This window comes from Tachypleus tridentatus, chromosome 4, assembly GCF_004210375.1.
Source record: "Tachypleus tridentatus isolate NWPU-2018 chromosome 4, ASM421037v1, whole genome shotgun sequence".
Classification (NCBI taxonomy): Eukaryota; Metazoa; Arthropoda; class Merostomata; order Xiphosura; family Limulidae; genus Tachypleus; species Tachypleus tridentatus.
Genome location: NC_134828.1, coordinates 118,972,108 through 118,989,835, shown reverse-complemented (window position 1 = coordinate 118,989,835; position 17,728 = coordinate 118,972,108). Strand labels below are relative to the sequence as shown.

The window sequence follows — 17,728 nt, the reverse complement described above, 5'->3', positions numbered from 1 at the left end:
TATAGATAGATTATATGAAACCTAACTAAATTCAAATGATAAGAAACAAAGCAGTGCAGAAACAATCACATACTAGAAGTTCTTCAACAACGAAACATCCAACCATTAGAAATACTGAACCACAAACACAAATATTCACCAGGCAAAAGGAATATCTTATTCATAATTATTTTCAATACTCTAATTCTCCTGGGAAAACAATCTGCTTAAATACTTTAGTTATTCGCATATAGGAAGAAACAAATGGTGTAAAAATAATATTACATGTTCTTTAATATTTTACGTACCTCGTACATCTTCGACTGGCTGAACGAAAGAACTGACGAACAAATCTGTTCCCCCCACTCTGTTATCCGATGTCCTCAAGGAACGAATTAGTTCGTCTTTTAGTAACTTGTCGTCCACAGCGGAATTTCGATTTACAGAGACTGTCAGATTCACGAGTAATCCTTCACGTGGCAAACCTTGACTGCTAACTTCGGTAGTATTTGTAAACCCATTGACGTCAGCTCTGACGTAATTTGGTTGTACTTCACTAGCTGCATAAGCTAAGTCAATCTACGTAGAACACGGTGAATCACTTATATTATTTCTTCTAACAATTGTTTTAATTCTTACAAGAACACACACGTTTTTAAACTAACGTTTCAAGTAAAAAATGTTCGCGAAATTTGTCTAATATTTCACTCTCAGAGGTTGTGCGTTTCATTGGAACACATGTATTAATAAATGTATGTTTGTTACTAAGGTTGTCATCATGGATTAGATTATCTTATCTGGTATTATTGTAAGGTATATCTTAATGGAAGAAATTAAACACAAAAATAATGTTTTATTCTTCTAATGAGTCAAACCGGTTAATTTACTTTTGTCATTAATATATGTATTCATTCCGTATTTGTTTTAATCGCTTTATAAGAGCATTCAGTAATCAGAGACATTGACTGTCAGAAAAAATTACTTATTATATTATCACCACAATACCACAATTCAACAAACTTATGTTGGGTAGAAAATTCTGTAAACAAAGTAGACCAGTAAAAATGTTCACTAGAACCTTACCCCTTGTTGAACCATGTGAGCAAAGTTCCGATATTCAGGAGAGTTCGTGTTCGAAAGAGACGAGTTATAGCTTACAGAGTTTCTTCCCATTTTAACAACTCGAAGCAACACCACGTAGCTCTTAGTCGCTGAAAAGTATAAAGTCTGTGTCGTGATGGGTTTCTTAAAAGTAATTCTCATTTCATATGTAGAGTCGTACAACAAATAAACCGTAAGTACTGGAATATTCATCTGTATTTTACTATATTGAAGTTTCAACTAGAATATCCCAAAAATTGTTTTAAATCACCACAAAACTAGAAACTGCTTACTTATAATAATCTTCTTCATTACCTAATAGAGGGATATTTTCACAAGAAGGTAGTTTAAAATATTTAAGTAATTTACTGTTTATAAAGTTTCTTCAAGAAAAAGGTGAAGCCTATCTTACGTGAGATGTGTTTATTTAGCAACACCGATTCCTATTTTACGTGAGATGTGTTTATTTAGCAACACCTATTTCTATCTTACGTGAGATGTGTTTATTTAGCAACACCGATTCCTATTTTACGTGAGATGTGTTTATTTAGCAACACCGATTCCTATTTTACGTGAGATGTGTTTATTTAGCAACACCGATTTCTATCTTACGTGACATGTTTTTATTTAGCAACACCGATTTCTAGTACCAACCTTCACAAAACTGACTTCCTTTCTTTCGGGAATAGCCGGGCTTACATTGGCATGACCACATGTTCTTGGTTCTCTTACAAGTTTCTTTATTATCTTCATCGCATGCAGGGAAACAGCCATCAATCTCTGGTCGACCAATTCCTTGACCTCTTACGTTTTCCTCCGACCGAGGTGTGGGGCTGGTTGGCAGAATACCGTGTTGTCTCGAATAACTTGAACGTTGATTCGGAGTTGGTGGGTGGAAAGAAGGTATTGTGTTATGAACTACGGTATAATTGATGTTACTAGTAGGTGGATCAGATGTTGGTTGTTTTTTAAGTTCCAATTGATCCCTAGAGCCAGAGCTAAATGAAAACAGTCTATTACCACTTAACTGGTTTCTGGAGTCAGAATCTGATTTGCTATCTGCAGATTCAGGGGGCTCAGGGGGTGTTTCGGTCCCGACACTGAGCACACTCGGTATTGTTGTTCCTGTTGGTCTGACAGCACGAGTGGGGATAACTAACGTGCGAACCACCGTGGTTGTGATCGAGTTGAAAACCAACGTTGTCGTGGTTACTGTTGTAGTAGATTCTGATGGCATTGAAGACAGATCAAGTCTCACAGCTTCGGTTGGTTCTGGTAAGGAACCCAGTATCGTTCTACTTCCAATAATCGTGGACACAAAGGTCCTTGGTGGTATAGTTGTGGTAAATACTGACGTGATTGTCAAAGGACTGTCACGTGTGTAATAAATCTTGGTGGTTGTCAGAGTGAGTGTTCTAGTAGTAGACTCCACACTAGTAACATATCTAGTGTTGATTTCGGTTAGATTTTTCACTGAATTATGTTCTTCTTGATGAACAGATGACGAAACAGTAATCTCCGAAGTCTCAGTGGTAGAAGGAAAGAAAATGGTTTCTTCTCCCACTGAAGTTTTTCCTATAATAGTTTGTCCATCTTTTATCTGTGTAGTGTAGCTCTCACTGCCACTCGGTATGGCTACTGGAAGTGATGGTGTTGAAGAGGTTGCAGAATCCAATGCTAATATTCTTAAGGTCTGTGAATTTTTGTCTGAAGCAGAAAGTTTACCACTATCATCATTAGTAAATACTGTTTGAACATTGACAAATGTAGAAGACTCTGTCGAGGGTTCTAAACCTGGTACATCAACAATGGTAGAGTCTTCATTTGTGTCCTGATCTGGTTGTCGTCCAGTCGGAGATCCCAAAAATACCGTTTTAGCTCCCACAATGACAGAGGTGCGTATAGTAGGTTCGATGTTAAATTTTCTGCTATTAAGACTGGGCTGAACAACTAAAGTTGTGAGAGTATCAGAGAATACTGGAACCGTGCTTTCAGTAACTTCCTCACTGAGGTTTTCTTTCACAGATGAAACGTCATCACTTTGTTCTGCCACAGACACCTCTGTGGGTTGAATAAATACTGTTCTTACTCCTGTAAGTACTTCTGTTTTAACTGAAGGAATGATACTGGCAACTTTGGTGATAACACTCTCAGAAAGAGGTGTGAACCCGGTTATTAGGATTCCAGGTTTGAAAATGTCAGTAACTACAGGAACCCTTGGCTGCACGTTGTCTTTACTTGTAAAAATGGAAGAAGGTAATTCGTAATCAGAAGGCTTTGATTCAGTAACACTAACTTCTTCAAGTCTTTCAATTGGTATTTCTGTTCCTGGATAAACAGGTGCAGGTTGGGATGGTTTAATAGTCTTACCTATAGCTCCTATAGGTATATAAATAGGCTCTTCTGCATTACTAACCGTAACTCCTTCTGTTGGAGGTAAAGGAACCGGCTTGGAGATGTCGGTGGCTTTGATTTCTTTTGTATTATTCTTAACACTTCCTGCAAACAAATGAACAATACCCTTTACAGCTTCTGCAAGGTTGTTTCCTATATTAGCATTCCCTCCTAACAAATCAGAAAGTTCAATTACAGATCCTGGTTTAATATCACTGTCTCCTTCTGGTCCTTCACTATCAGGTATTAAGTGTGTTTCTGTTGGAGTAATAGGAGCTGTATGAGAGGTAGATTCAACTTCTGTGAATCTCGTCTCCTCACCATCTATACCAGTGACAACGTAAAGTGTCACATTTGGAGATACACTTGTCGTTATATTATTCAAACCAATAAAAATCGTTTCTTCACTTAAAACAACAGCAGAAGTCAGAGGTAGAATATCGCTACTTAGTAAAGTACCTGGGGTTTCAGATACTAAATCACTACTCTCAGGACCTTCCTCAGAGCTTGGGCTAATAATCTCAGAAGTAAAGTCACCTACGTCGCTTGTTGTTGAAGAAGACAGCACTACACCAGGAAGTATAAAGTCTGTAAAAAATATTACAGTCGAACCATCCACAACGGTTGTAGATGTACCACTCAAAATAGAGGGAGTACTGTGAATTGAAGTTAGAGTGGCTTCTGTCACTTCTCTATCAACTGTTACACTACTTTCAGGAAGTACTGAAGAGAAAACAGGTGCTTGTGATTCATCAACACTGCTAAGAACTATTAAATTAACTGATGACTCTAGTGCAGATGTAGTGTCAACCTTTTCTTTCTCGAGGTCCGAGGTATTGACTTGTACAACCTCCTGTTGTGGAGAATCCGTATTTATTTTACTGGACACTTTGGTGTTCACGGCTACCCTAGTCTCTACTGCAATTGTCGTTTCTAGATTTATAGAGCTCTCTACTGCAGTACTTGATCCTATATTCACAACAACAGATGTCCTTGTTAGCTCTTCTTCAGGCAATTTAGTAGCAGTCGAAGTAGACACTTTACTGGACACAATTGTTACGATGCTTATTTCTTCATGCTCAGAAGCAGTTGGTACAACAGAAGAAGTCGCAATGACTGTTGCTGTCGATGTTGCATCGTCTACTGATGACTCTGGAACTTCAATATCTGAAGACACTGTTGGAGTATGAAGAATACTGGAATCTGAAGATGATGTAGGTTCTACAGTTACATATTGGGTGACTGCTCGGAGACTAGAGGATACAACAGTATTGTCTCCATGAACAAATGTAGTGTAATAAGTGTAGGTAGTGAAGAAAGTCAGGGTGTTGTCCATGTCGGACACAGGTTTTGATACGATATCTTCGGTGGTTGAGACTGGTTCTATTGATGTAGAAGATGTTGGTGTGATTGTAATTGTTTCTGTAATCACTCGAGGAATAACTTGTTCACTTGATATAGTAACCTTGTCCTCACCACTGAAAAGTGTCGTGTAAAAGGTATACGTGGTGAACTCAGTAGAAGTGACGTAAGTAATAACTGGTGTTATAGAAAGAGTTTCTGTCTCCAATGTCGATGATAGGTGGCTCGTATAAGGCACAAACAGAGTAATATAGGAAGTAGAAACTTCTTGCCTGGTAGAGATAATTGTATTAGGGCCACTAACAAGAGTAGTGAAATATGTAAAAGTAGTGAGAAACTTCTGAAGGGAAGACACCAACCGAACGGTTGGTGTCTCTTCTGTTACTTCATCTGGCACTGTTCGCGATGCATTGATAGAAGTTCTGAGTTCTGGTGAAACACTCTCAGTGACTACGCTTGTAACAACGCCCGTATAACTAGAGGAGTCGCTAAATGGTCGAAGTAAAGTTTCTGTAAGAAGTTTGGAACCAATTTCTTCAATAGACGATAGTACAGTTTCAGTGCCTCTAAACAGGGTGATGTAGTGAGTGTCTGTAGTGAAAAGTGTTCTGGTTGTATAGACTGTAACTAGTGGGCGCACATCTTTGCTTGACACTGTTGGGACAGATGTGCTAGGTCGTAGTACTGGCAAAGTGAATGTGTAAACGTTTGAGGTAATCTCTTCTAGACTTGATATAATTGATGAGTCACCTTGGAAAAGTGTAACATAATTCGTAAATGTGGTGTAGTCCGTGAACGTGGAATAGATGGATGGTGATGAGACAGTTGAAGAAGGTGTCAATTCGTCTTCTGATTCAGACTTCACGGACTTGGTGATTGTGATAAGCTCTGTGATAGTATAGACATCGGAACGGACATCTTCTATAGGAGACACAAACGAGCTCGTGCCATTAAATAAAGTGGCATAGAACGTGGAAGTGCTATATACAGTACTGGTAACAAGTCTTTCACTGGTTTCCAAGATCACAGACGGGGTGGGGGACACTGCGGGAATATCCGTAGGCGAGAATGTGTCAGCCAAGGCAGGTCTGGTGACAGGCACAGTTATAACGCTGGATACAACTTGTTCCGAACTAGAGATAATAGACGTAGTGTCCGAGAAAAGAGTTGTGAAGAAAGTGTACGTTGTATAAAGTGTCCTAGTGTCGAAGACCACTGAGTATGATGGAGCTTTGTCCTTCATGAAGACAACATCTGTCACCAAAGTAGGTTGTAGAGTTACAGGAGAGCTGTCTTCACTTTTGTACCCTGTAGTCACTCCATCAGCAACGATCAGAGTCACTCCATCAGATACTCTTGTAACCAGAGAGCGGCTCACTTGCTCTACAGTTTCTTGTTGTGAGGCTACCACTTGAACTGGTGGTAATGTCTGGCGAGTAGACTGGTAGTCTGTAAAATTCAAGTAAAACATAAATTTAAAATACAACTTACCAAACCGTTTACACGTACGTTTTTATATTCAAAAAACAGCAAACACTAAGTTGATCCTATCATTCCTCATTTGTAGTTTGTACAACAACAAATTATACAATGTAGTTTGTACAACAACAAACTATACAATGCAGTTTTTGTTACAAATACCACTGGGTTCTCCTCTTCAAGGGTAAATGAAATACCAAGCGAATTACACCAAAATATTTAACAAAATAAACAAAAACATATTAAGAAATAATATTACAAAACTGTGATTTGAAAAATGTCGGTAAATCTTATAATTTTACCAAACAAAGTTGAATGAAGCTTTTATATGGAAATACATAATATTTAAAGTATACCTAGGTTTACTCACCGTCTTCATCTGAATTCATCAAATCTCCTATGTAATCTATTTTAACTATACAAGTTAATTTTCACTTATTATATACTACTACGAATACACGTGGCTCAAATCACCTGAAATCACCCTTGGTACCACGCCATTTACCGACGTCACAGCAAACCCATCAGCTGCTGTTGATATGACCTTAATGCCCGCAATGCCACCTACCGGACCTGGATACAAAATCGTTGTAGCTTCACTTCCGTCATTTCCTAAGAGTAGCCGACAGAATATCATATTTTTACCATTTGTATTACTACAAGAAATCAATAACGTATAAGAATACGTTAACATGTCAGTACTAAGAAGGAAGACAAAAAGTTGGATTTTGTTTTTAGAACAAATAACAACAAATTTTTGAGTAATATATATATCACCATTTCTATTTGCCAGTTGAGTACGCGAGAGGTAAACCCTTTAAGCCAATGTAAATATTAAAAAACTACAGATATATCACAGAATAGTATGCCTTCCAACTAATCTCCTTGCCAATATACACAAATTTCCAAATAATCTAATTTACTCTAGTTTCTAGAAGAGAATGTTTGTATTATGTTACTTAGATTAGTTTCTAGAAGAGATTGTTCGTATTATAAGATTATAAGCAAATTCTATATAATAAATAGGAAATTCTCACTTAAATAATTCAACACGAATTTTCCTGAAAGAATGTGCAGCCAACCCAATCCCTTGTATAAAACAGAACGTATACCCAACATCATTGTCTAGTGGGCCCTATACAGCCATTTTTTTTAATCCATGTATTATTTCAATAACGAAAATTAGATTTCATCTGTATTTAACAAAGGCGACTGGCTGGAATGCAGTGTTAGCAAACAGACACAGATATTTTAAACAATCAAACCTAATTCTTTTTATATAAACATAAGCGTACATAACAGTATCTTTAAGCTCTCGCGATAGTTTTAAAAATTCAATTAATCACGAAAAACCAAAAACCTGACAACTTATGACAGATAAAATGATGAACAAGTAAAAAAAAGAAGTTTTTCATAGTTCTATATATCTATATATATATATATATGGAAGTCCCTCACCTGCACGATTCACTTGCAGTATCTTCTCGCAAGTGGGTGTGAATCCCAATATCGATCTATCTCACGTGATTCTAATCTCACCCACAATTGTGAGACACATATTAAAAATAAAACAAAGCACGTGGAACTTCAACAACAATAAAACTTCTATTAAAAGTAAATCAAAGCACGTGGAACTTCAACAACAATAAAACTTCTATTAAAAGTAAAACAAAGCACGTGGAACTTCAACAACAATAAAACTTCTATTAAAAGTAAATCAAAGCATTTGCGCCTGCAGGTGCCTCTTCCAGAACAACAAAACTCATTTTGAGGTCAGAGCGCTCGACTCGTAATCTAAGGATCGCGGGTTCGAATATCCGTCGCACCAAACATGTTCGCCCTTTCAAGCCGTGGGGACGTTATAATGTGACGGTCACTCCCACTATTCGTTGGTAAAAGAGTAGCCCAAGAGTTGGTGGTGGGTGGTGATGACTAGCTGCCTTCCCTCTAGATTTACACTGCTGCTAAGTAAGGGACCGCTAGCGCAGACAGCCCTCGTGTAGCTTCGCGCAACATTAAAAAACAAACAAACAAACAACTCATTTTAAATCTGATATTCTGTTTCTATTTGCGACTAATAGATGGTGCTTAATTTCTTTTTGACGTGAGTATAAAACAGAATTATTTGTACATATATACATCATACACACTTTTCCAGAGTATATTAAAAATTCATACATATAAAAATACATTCCCAATAACCCAGTAAGTAAGTTTCTTTTTAAAAACTACTCAATTCACACAAAATATCTATCAATGTATTAGAACTGCCGAATACAAGCCTTAATACACTCAAACATATATTAATATATTAGAAGAACTGACCAATACAAGCCTTAATACACTCAAGCATATATTAATGTATTAGAAAAACTGCCCAATACAAGCCTTAATACACTCAAACATATATTAATGTATTAGAAGAACTGCCCAATAGAAGCCTTAATTCACTCAAACATATATTAATGTATTAGAAGAACTGCCCAATAGAAGCCTTAATTCACTCAAAACATCTATGAATGTATTAGAAGAACTGCCCAATACAAGCCTTAATTCACTCAAAACATGTATGAATATATTAGAAGAACTGCACAATACAAGCCTTAGTTCACTCAAAACATGTTTGAATGTATGAGAAGAACTGCCCAATAAAAGCCTTAATTCACTCAAAACATGTCTGAATGTATTAGAATAACTTCCCAATACAAGCCTTAATTCACTCAAAACATGTCTGAATGTATTAGAAGAACTGCCCAATACAAGCCTTAATTCACTTAAAACATGTATGAATGTATTAGAAAAACTGCCCAATACAAGCCTTAATTCACTCAAAACATGTCTGAATGTATTAGAAGAACTGCCCAACACAAGCCTTAATTCACTCAAAACATGTATGAATATATTAGAAGAACTGCCCAATACAAGCCTTAATTCACTCAAAACATGTATGAATGTATTAGAAGAACTTCCCAATACAAGCCTTAATTCACTCAAAACATGTATGAATGTATTAGAAGAACTGCCCAATACAAGCCTCCATTCACTCAAAACATGTCTGAATGTATTAGAAGAACTGCCTAGCACAAGCCTTAATTCACTCAAAACATGTATGAATATATTAGAAGAACTGCCCAATACAAGCCTTAATTCACTCAAAACATGTATGAATGTATTAGAAGAACTGCCCAATACAAGCCTTAATTCACTCAAAACATGTATGAATATATTAGAAGAACTGCCTAACACAAGCCTTAATTCACTCAAAACATGTCTGAATGTATTAGAAGAACTTCCCAATACAAGCCTTAATTCACTCAAAACATGTATGAATATATTAGAAGAACTGCACAATACAAGCCTTAATTCACTCAAAACATGTCTGAATGTATCAGAAGAACTGCCCAATACAAGCCTTAATTCACTTAAAACATGTATGAATGTATTAGAAGAACTGCCCAATACAAGCCTTAATTCACTCAAAACATGTATGAATATATTAGAAGAACTGCCCAACACAAGCCTTAATTCACTCAAAATATGTCTGAATGTATTAGAAGAACTTCCCAATACAAGCCTTAATTCACTCAAAACATGTATGAATATATTAGAAGAACTGCACAATACAAGCCTTAATTCACTCAAAACATGTCTGAATGTATCAGAAAAACTGCCCAATACAAGCCTTAATTCACTCAAAACATGTATGAATGTATTAGAAGAACTGCCCAATACAAGCCTTAATTCACTCAAAACATGTATGAATATATTAGAAGAACTGCACAATACAAGCCTTAATTCACTCAAAACATGTCTGAATGTATTAGAAGAACTGCCCAATACAAGCCTTAATTCACTCAAAACATGTATGAATATATTAGAAGAACTGCACAATACAAGCCTTAGTTCACTCAAAACATGTCTGAATGTATTAGAAGAACTGCCCAACACAAGCCTTAATTCACTCAAAATATGTCTGAATGTATTAGAAGCACTTCCCAATACAAGCCTTAATTCACTCAAAACATGTATGAATATATTAGAAGAACTGCACAATACAAGCCTTAATTCACTCAAAACATGTCTGAATGTATCAGAAAAACTGCCCAATACAAGCCTTAATTCACTCAAAACATGTATGAATATATTAGAAGAACTGCACAATACAAGCCTTAGTTTACTCAAAACATGTCTGAATGTATGAGAAGAACTGCCCAATACAAGCCTTAATTCACTCAAAACATGTCTGAATGTATTAGAAGAACTGCCCAATACAAGCCTTAATTCACTCAAAACATGTATGAATGTATTAGAAGAACTGCCCAATACAAGCCTTAATTCACTCAAAACATGTCTGAATGTATTAGAAGAACTGCTCAATACAAGCCTTAATTCACTCAAAACATGTATGAATGTATTAGAAGAACTGCCCAATACAAGCCTTAATTCACTCAAAACATGTATGAATGTATTAGAAGAACTGCCCAATACAAGCCTTAATTCACTCAAAACATGTCTGAATGTATCAGAAGAACTGCCCAATACAAGCCTTAATTCACTCAAAACATGTATGAATGTATCAGAAGAACTGCCCAATACAAGCCTTAATTCACTCAAAACATGTATGAATGTATTAGAAAAACTGCCCAATACAAGCATCTATTCAATTAAAACATGTCTGAATGTATTAGAAGAACTGCCCAATACAAGCCTTAATTCACTCAAATCATGTATGAATGTATTAGAAGAACTGTCCAATACAAGCCTTAATTCACTCAAAACATGTATGAATATATTAGAAGAACTGCCCAACACAAGCCTTAAATCACTCAAAATATGTCTGAATGTATTAGAAGAACTTCCCAATACAAGCCTTAATTCACTCAAAACATGTATGAATATATTAGAAGAACTGCACAATACAAGCCTTAATTCACTCAAAACATGTCTGAATGTATCACAAAAACTGCCCAATACAAGCCTTAATTCACTCAAAACATGTATGAATGTATTAGAAGAACTGCCCAATACAAGCCTTAATTCACTCAAAACATGTCTGAATGTATTAGAAGAACTGCCCAATACAAGCCTTAATTCACTCAAAACATGTATGAATGTATTAGAAAAACTGCCCATTATAAGCCTTAATTCACTCAAAACATGTATGAATGTATTAGATGAACTGCCCAATACAAGCCTTAATTCACTCAAAACATGTCTGAATGTATTAGAAGAACTGCACAATACAAGCCTTCATTCACTCAAAACATGTCTGAATATATGAGTAGAACTGCCCAATACAAGCCTTAATTCACTCAAAACATGTATGAATGTATTAGAAGAACTGCCCAATACAAGCCTTAATTCACTCAAAACATGTAAAGATGAAAATAAGAAAAGGAAAAACAAAAAGAAAAAACTTTTTAGCATTTAATAGGGAAAATGTGAATACTGTGAAATTAGCCTAAATACTAGCTGGTGAAAAGTTTAAGACCGTACCAAAAAGAAGTCCGAAACAGAGTAGGAAATGCCCAACAAGAAGACTCAATAGTGAGTGGCACGGCCACTCATTGCGAATAACTTCAAATATTCGCTTTAATGTTATTCCAAGTGGTGAAGATGGCTTCACGAAGATCATGCACTGTTTGAAATTGACGTCCATTTGGAACCTCCTCCACTGTGTCGTGTAGAAAATGTTTCCGGTGGGATATCCTTATCGTGTTAGTAACGTTGGAAGCCAACTGCACCATCCAGGTTCGTCCACTTTTTGGTGCTTTTCAGCAAAGTTTAACCGAGCTGTTTCGTGGTATGGAAGGAGGCGTGGCCTTTGAAGACGTTTACGGTTTTTAAAGCCTTTCTTTCGTAGATGCCGTCTTATTGTTCTTGAGCTGCATTCTGCGTCTGTAAGAGCGTCAAGGGTTCGACGATCGGCTGGTATCTTGTCGGATAACCCGTCGAATCCTCCTGCTCAACGCCGGCGGAATTTTTTTGGACCGACCACTTGAAATTCTCGTTCCGTCTCCCTCAGGATCTTTTTAGAAATTTGCAACAGCAATTTTATTACGACAAATGCGATGGAACGTTGAGAGAAACCTTGCTTTTGCAGCTCGACAATTCTGCCACATTCAAACTCTGTCAACATTTCAGCCTTTGCCATGTTCTTACCCAATGTAACACAGGAGATGGCAGTGGGAGATGTTTACAACGCTAATGTTTGAACACAAATGACTAAATTTCGTTGCGTTTTACCGATTAACGCTTCGTTTTAATATTATCTTAAACTTTTGACTAGCTGGTATTTAGACTAATTTCATAGTGTTCATAGTCGATGCTGAATGTTTTAAAATTTGCTTTAATATTTCGTTCCATTCACTAAGGCTTTTTTTCAAATATTCTGAAGCAATATTTCAAGGGGTTTTTCAAAAATCTCTTCATACAACTGACCTTCATGAAAGGAGTTTTGAATAATAGAGATCACCAGTAATACATGCTAGTGGGTCCTACCAGTAATACATGCTAGTGGCTCCTACCAGCGATACATGCTAGTGGCTCCTACCAGTGATACATGCTAGTAGCTCCTACGAGTAATACATGCTAGTAGCTCCTACCAGCAATACATGCTAGTAGCTCCTACGAGTAATACATGCTAGTAGCTCCTACGAGTAATACATGCTAGTATCTCCTACCAGTAATACATGCTTGTAGCTCCTACCAGTAATACATGCTAGTGGCTCCTACCAGTAATACATGCTAGTAGCTCCTACCAGTAATACATGCTAGTAGCTCCTACCAGTAATACATGCTAATAGCTCCTACCAGTGATACATGCTAGTGGCTCCTACGAGTAATACATGCTAGTAGCTCCTACCAGTAATACATGCTAGTAGCTCCTACCAGTAATACATGCTAGTGGCTCCTACCAGTAATACATGCTAGTAGCTCCTACCAGTAATACATGCTAGTAGCTCCTAAGATTGGTCAATAGTTGACTCAAGATAAAATGGCGCCAGTGATGTTTTAGGTATTTTGTGTTTAATACACTGCTGGTCAAAACCTTGAGGCCAATAAACATAAACAAAAAATGTGTCTATTTCTATATCAGGGTCTATATGATAGGATACTCACCTGAAGAAACTACATGAGTGGTGGGTCCACCAAATCCTAATTCAACACTTGTTGACGGTAAGAACGAAGAAATACCACTGGAATCCCGAGATGAGATCGGATAACCGATATCATCTGGTTGATCTGTTAAGTTATAAGTAGCACAAAAATAATGATTATATACATAGTTTCTCTAAGACTGCTTGTTTTACGTATCTTAGATTTTGTTTACTTTCTAGTCTTAGTAATATTCGCGACCCTGTAGATGTGATGGAATATATTGGAATCAATCGAAATCATATAGAGGTGGAAAAACTATTAAGATATTAGAAATAGATAAAACACATACCAGATGGGTATTAATACCGGAGTGAGAGAAAAACTATTAAGATATTAGAAATAGATAAAGCACATACCAGATAGGTATTAATACCGGAGTGAGAGAAAAACTATTAAGATATTAGAAATAGATAAAACACATACCAGATGGGTATTAATACCGGAGTGAGAGAAAAACTATTAAGATATTAGAAATAGATAAAACACATACCAGATGGGTATTAATACCGGAGTGATAGAAAAACTATTAAGATATTAGAAATAGATAAAACACATACCAGATGGGTATTTTCACTTAGTAAATTAGACAAATGAACTTTAATTAGAGTAATTTCAAAGTAATGATTAACATTTAGGTTATCGTAATTTAGATCTCGTATCCAAAATAAACAAATACTCACTCACTGAATAAAATAGCTTGTTATAGAAGTGTATAAGTCAGTTACGTCTCTGATGTGATTTTCTGTTGTTCTGTCGCTAGTAACGTAGTTAATAGAATTTTAGGGTTAATTTATAAACACATATTGGTTATGCATCTAAACAGATGATTATTTCTCTATAGAAATTATTAATTAAGCATTATTTGTGTACAGTTTGATGTTTAGAACCTTGCCTTATTGTAAACGGTTTAGAGAAAGGGTAGTTAGGGTAATTCTATCATAGAAGGGTTACCTAGTAAGGAAGGGGGTAGTTAGAGTAATTTTATCATAGAAGGGTTATCTAGTAAGGAAGGGGGTAGTTAGAGTAATTCTACCATAGAAGGGTTACCTAGTAAGGAAGGGGATAGTTAGAGTAATTTTATCATAGAAGGGTTATCTAGTAAGGAAGGGGGTAGTTATAGTAATTCTACTATAGAAGGGTTATCTAGTAAGGAAGGGGTAGTTAGAGTAATTTTATCATAGAAGGGTTACCTAGTAAGGAAGGGGGTAGTTAGAGTAATTCTACTATAGAAGGGCTACCTAGTAACGAAGGGGGTAGTTAGAGTAATTTTATCATAGAAGGGTTATCTAGTAAGGAAGGGGATAGTTAGAGTAATTCTACTATAGAAGGGTTATCTAGTAAGGAAATGGGTAGTTAGAGTTATTTTATCATAGAAGGGTTATCTAGTAAGGAAAGGGGTAGTTAGAGTAATTTTATCATAGAAGGGTTATCTAGTAAGGAAGGGGTAGTTAGAGTAATTTTATCATAGAAGGGTTACCTAGTAAGGAAGAGGTAGTTAGAGTAATTTTATCATAGAAGAGATACCTAGTAAGGAAGGAATTAGTTAGAGTAATTTTATCATAGAAGGGTTATCTAGTAAGGAAGAGGGTAGTTAAGGTAATTTTATCATAGAAGGGTTATCTAGTAAGGAAATGGGTAGTTAGAGTAATTTTATCATAGAAGGGTTATCTAGTAAGGAAAGGGGTAGTTAGAGTAATTTTATCATAGAAGGGTTATCTAGTAAGGAAGGGGTAGTTAGAGTAATTTTATCATAGAAGGGTTACCTAGTAAGGAAATGGGTAGTTAGAGTAATTTTATCATAGAAGGGTTATCTAGTAAGGAAGGGTAGTTAGAGCACCTTTATCACAGAAGGGTTATCTAGTAAGGAAAAGGGTAGTTAGAGTAATTTTATCATAGAAGGGTTATCTAGTAAGGAAGGGGTAGTTAGAGTAATTTTATCATAGAAGGGTTATCTAGTAAGGAAAGGGGTAGTTAGAGTAATTTTATCATAGAAGGGTTATCTAGTAAGGAAGAGGGTAGTTAAGGTAATTTTATCATAGAAGGGTTATCTAGTAAGGAAAGGGGTAGTTAGGATACTTTTATCATAGAAAGGGTTACCTAGTAAAAAAGGGGGTAGTTAGAGTAATTTTATCATAGAAGGGTTATCTAGTTAGAAAGGGCAGTTAGGATAATTTTATCACAGAAGGGTTACCTAGTAAGGAAGGGGTAGTTAGAGTAATTTTATCACAGACAGAGATACATAGTAAGGAAGGAATTAGTTAAGAGTAATTTTATCATAGAAGGGTTATCTAGTAAGGAAGAGGGTAGTTAAGGTAATTTTATCATAGAAGGGTTATCTAGTAAGGAAATGGGTAGTTAGGATACTTTTATCATAGAAGAGTTACCTAGTAAGGAAGGGGTAGTTAGAGTAATTTTATCATAGAAGGGTTATCTAGTAAGGAAGGGGTAGTTAGAGTAATTTTATCATAGAAGGGTTATCTAGTAAGGAAAGGGGTAGTTAGGATACTTTTATCATAGAAGGGTTACCTAGTAAGGAAGGGGGTAGTTAGAGTAATTTTATCATAGAAGGGTTATCTAGTAAGGAAGGGGGTAGTTAGAGTAATTTTATCATAGAAGGGTTATCTAGTAAGGAAGATTTAAAATTGATAGTGTTATGATATCTGAGGACACAAGCCTAAACTTTGAAACATACAAGCTAGAACCCAATCAATACAGTTTTATTTTCTGATAAGGTGAGTAGCGAATGGAATAAGTAGTTGACACTGTCATTAGAAAGTCGCTTCTTTGATAAAGCAACCTCAAGGACAATGTGGTGAATTTACTGGTAGTGCAATACAGCAATCAGCTGGCAGGGGGATCTATCAAACCGTTTTGTTGTATCTTAAGCCAGGATCTCTCTTTCTATATCTATATATTTTTATTAAGAATGACGAATAAATAGCAATGATAGTATCATTCAATGTATAAGGGCTTCGTTTCAAACTAATTATTTTATCACCATAACTCATCCCCCGGATGGAGACAGGTAAGCTTACGGGCTTACAACGTTAAAACCTAAAGTTTGATAATCAGTAGAAAGTAAAGCAGATTGCCTAATGTGGCTTTTCTTTAAAAAGAACAACCATCTACTTCACAGTATCATTAGATAAATGTGGAATCTCTCGCGTGTAACAATATCATTAGATAAATGTGGAATCTCTCGCGTGTAACAATATCATTAGATAAATGTGGAATATCTCGCGTGTAACAATATCATTAGATAAATGTGAAATCTCATGTGTAACAATATCATTAGATTAAAGTGGAATCTCTCGCATGTAACAATATTATTATATTAATGTGGAATCTCTCGCATGTAACAATATCATTAGATTAATGTGGAATATTTTGTATGTAACAATATCATTAGGTTAATGTGGAATCTGTTGCATGTAACAATATCATTAGATTAATGTGGTATCTCTGGTATGTAACAATATCATTATATTAATGTGGAATCTCTTGCATGTAACAATATCATTAGATTAATGTGGAATCTCTTGTATGTAACAATATCATTAGATTAATGTGGAATATGTTGCACGTAACAATATCATTAGATTAATGTGGAATCTCTCGCATGTAACAATATCATTAGATTATTGTGGAATCTCTCGCATGTAACAATATCATTAGATTAATGTGGAATCTCTTGCATGTAACAATATCGTTAGATTAATGTGGAATCTCTCGCATGTAACAATATCATTAGATTAATGTAGAATCTGTCGCATGTAACAATATCATTAGATTAATGTGGAATCTCTTGCACGTAACAATATCATTAGATTAATGTGGAATCTCTTGTATGTAACAATATCATTAGGTTAATGTGGAATCAGTTGCATGTAACAATATCATTAGATTAATGTGGATTCTCTTGTATGTAACAATATCATCAGATTAATGTGGAATCTCTTGTATGTAACAATATCATCAGATTAATGTGGAATCTCTTGCATGTAACAATATCATTAGATAAATGTGGAATCTCTTGTATGTAACATATTTGTGGTTTTTCTTTAGTTAACATCACATTACTTTTGTTTCAAACAATTATTGGAATATTTTATTGAAACAATTAACAGTTTCTCCCTAAACAAACACATGAATATTATAAATCACCGAGTTTACAACAGACAAGGGATTACGCAGTGTAAAATGATATTTAATAACTTACTTTCAAACTATTTTTGTGACCTAAACTACCCTT

At 35.6% G+C, this 17,728-nt stretch overlaps 1 protein-coding gene across 2 annotated transcripts in view; it reads right to left on the bottom strand.

Annotated features, from left to right (window-relative positions):
- Positions 1-17,728, bottom strand: part of LOC143249952 (uncharacterized) — a 107,889-nt gene that overhangs the window by 11,660 nt on the left and 78,501 nt on the right. For both annotated transcript variants that reach the window (XM_076500586.1, XM_076500587.1), the window contains exons 8-12: positions 13,438-13,560; positions 6,790-6,927; positions 1,735-6,285; positions 1,063-1,190; positions 288-558 (exon numbers count right to left, since the gene is read on the bottom strand). In XM_076500586.1, the coding sequence (XP_076356701.1) occupies positions 288-558; positions 1,063-1,190; positions 1,735-6,285; positions 6,790-6,927; positions 13,438-13,560 (5,211 nt within the window). The remainder of the gene's footprint in view (positions 1-287; positions 559-1,062; positions 1,191-1,734; positions 6,286-6,789; positions 6,928-13,437; positions 13,561-17,728) is intronic.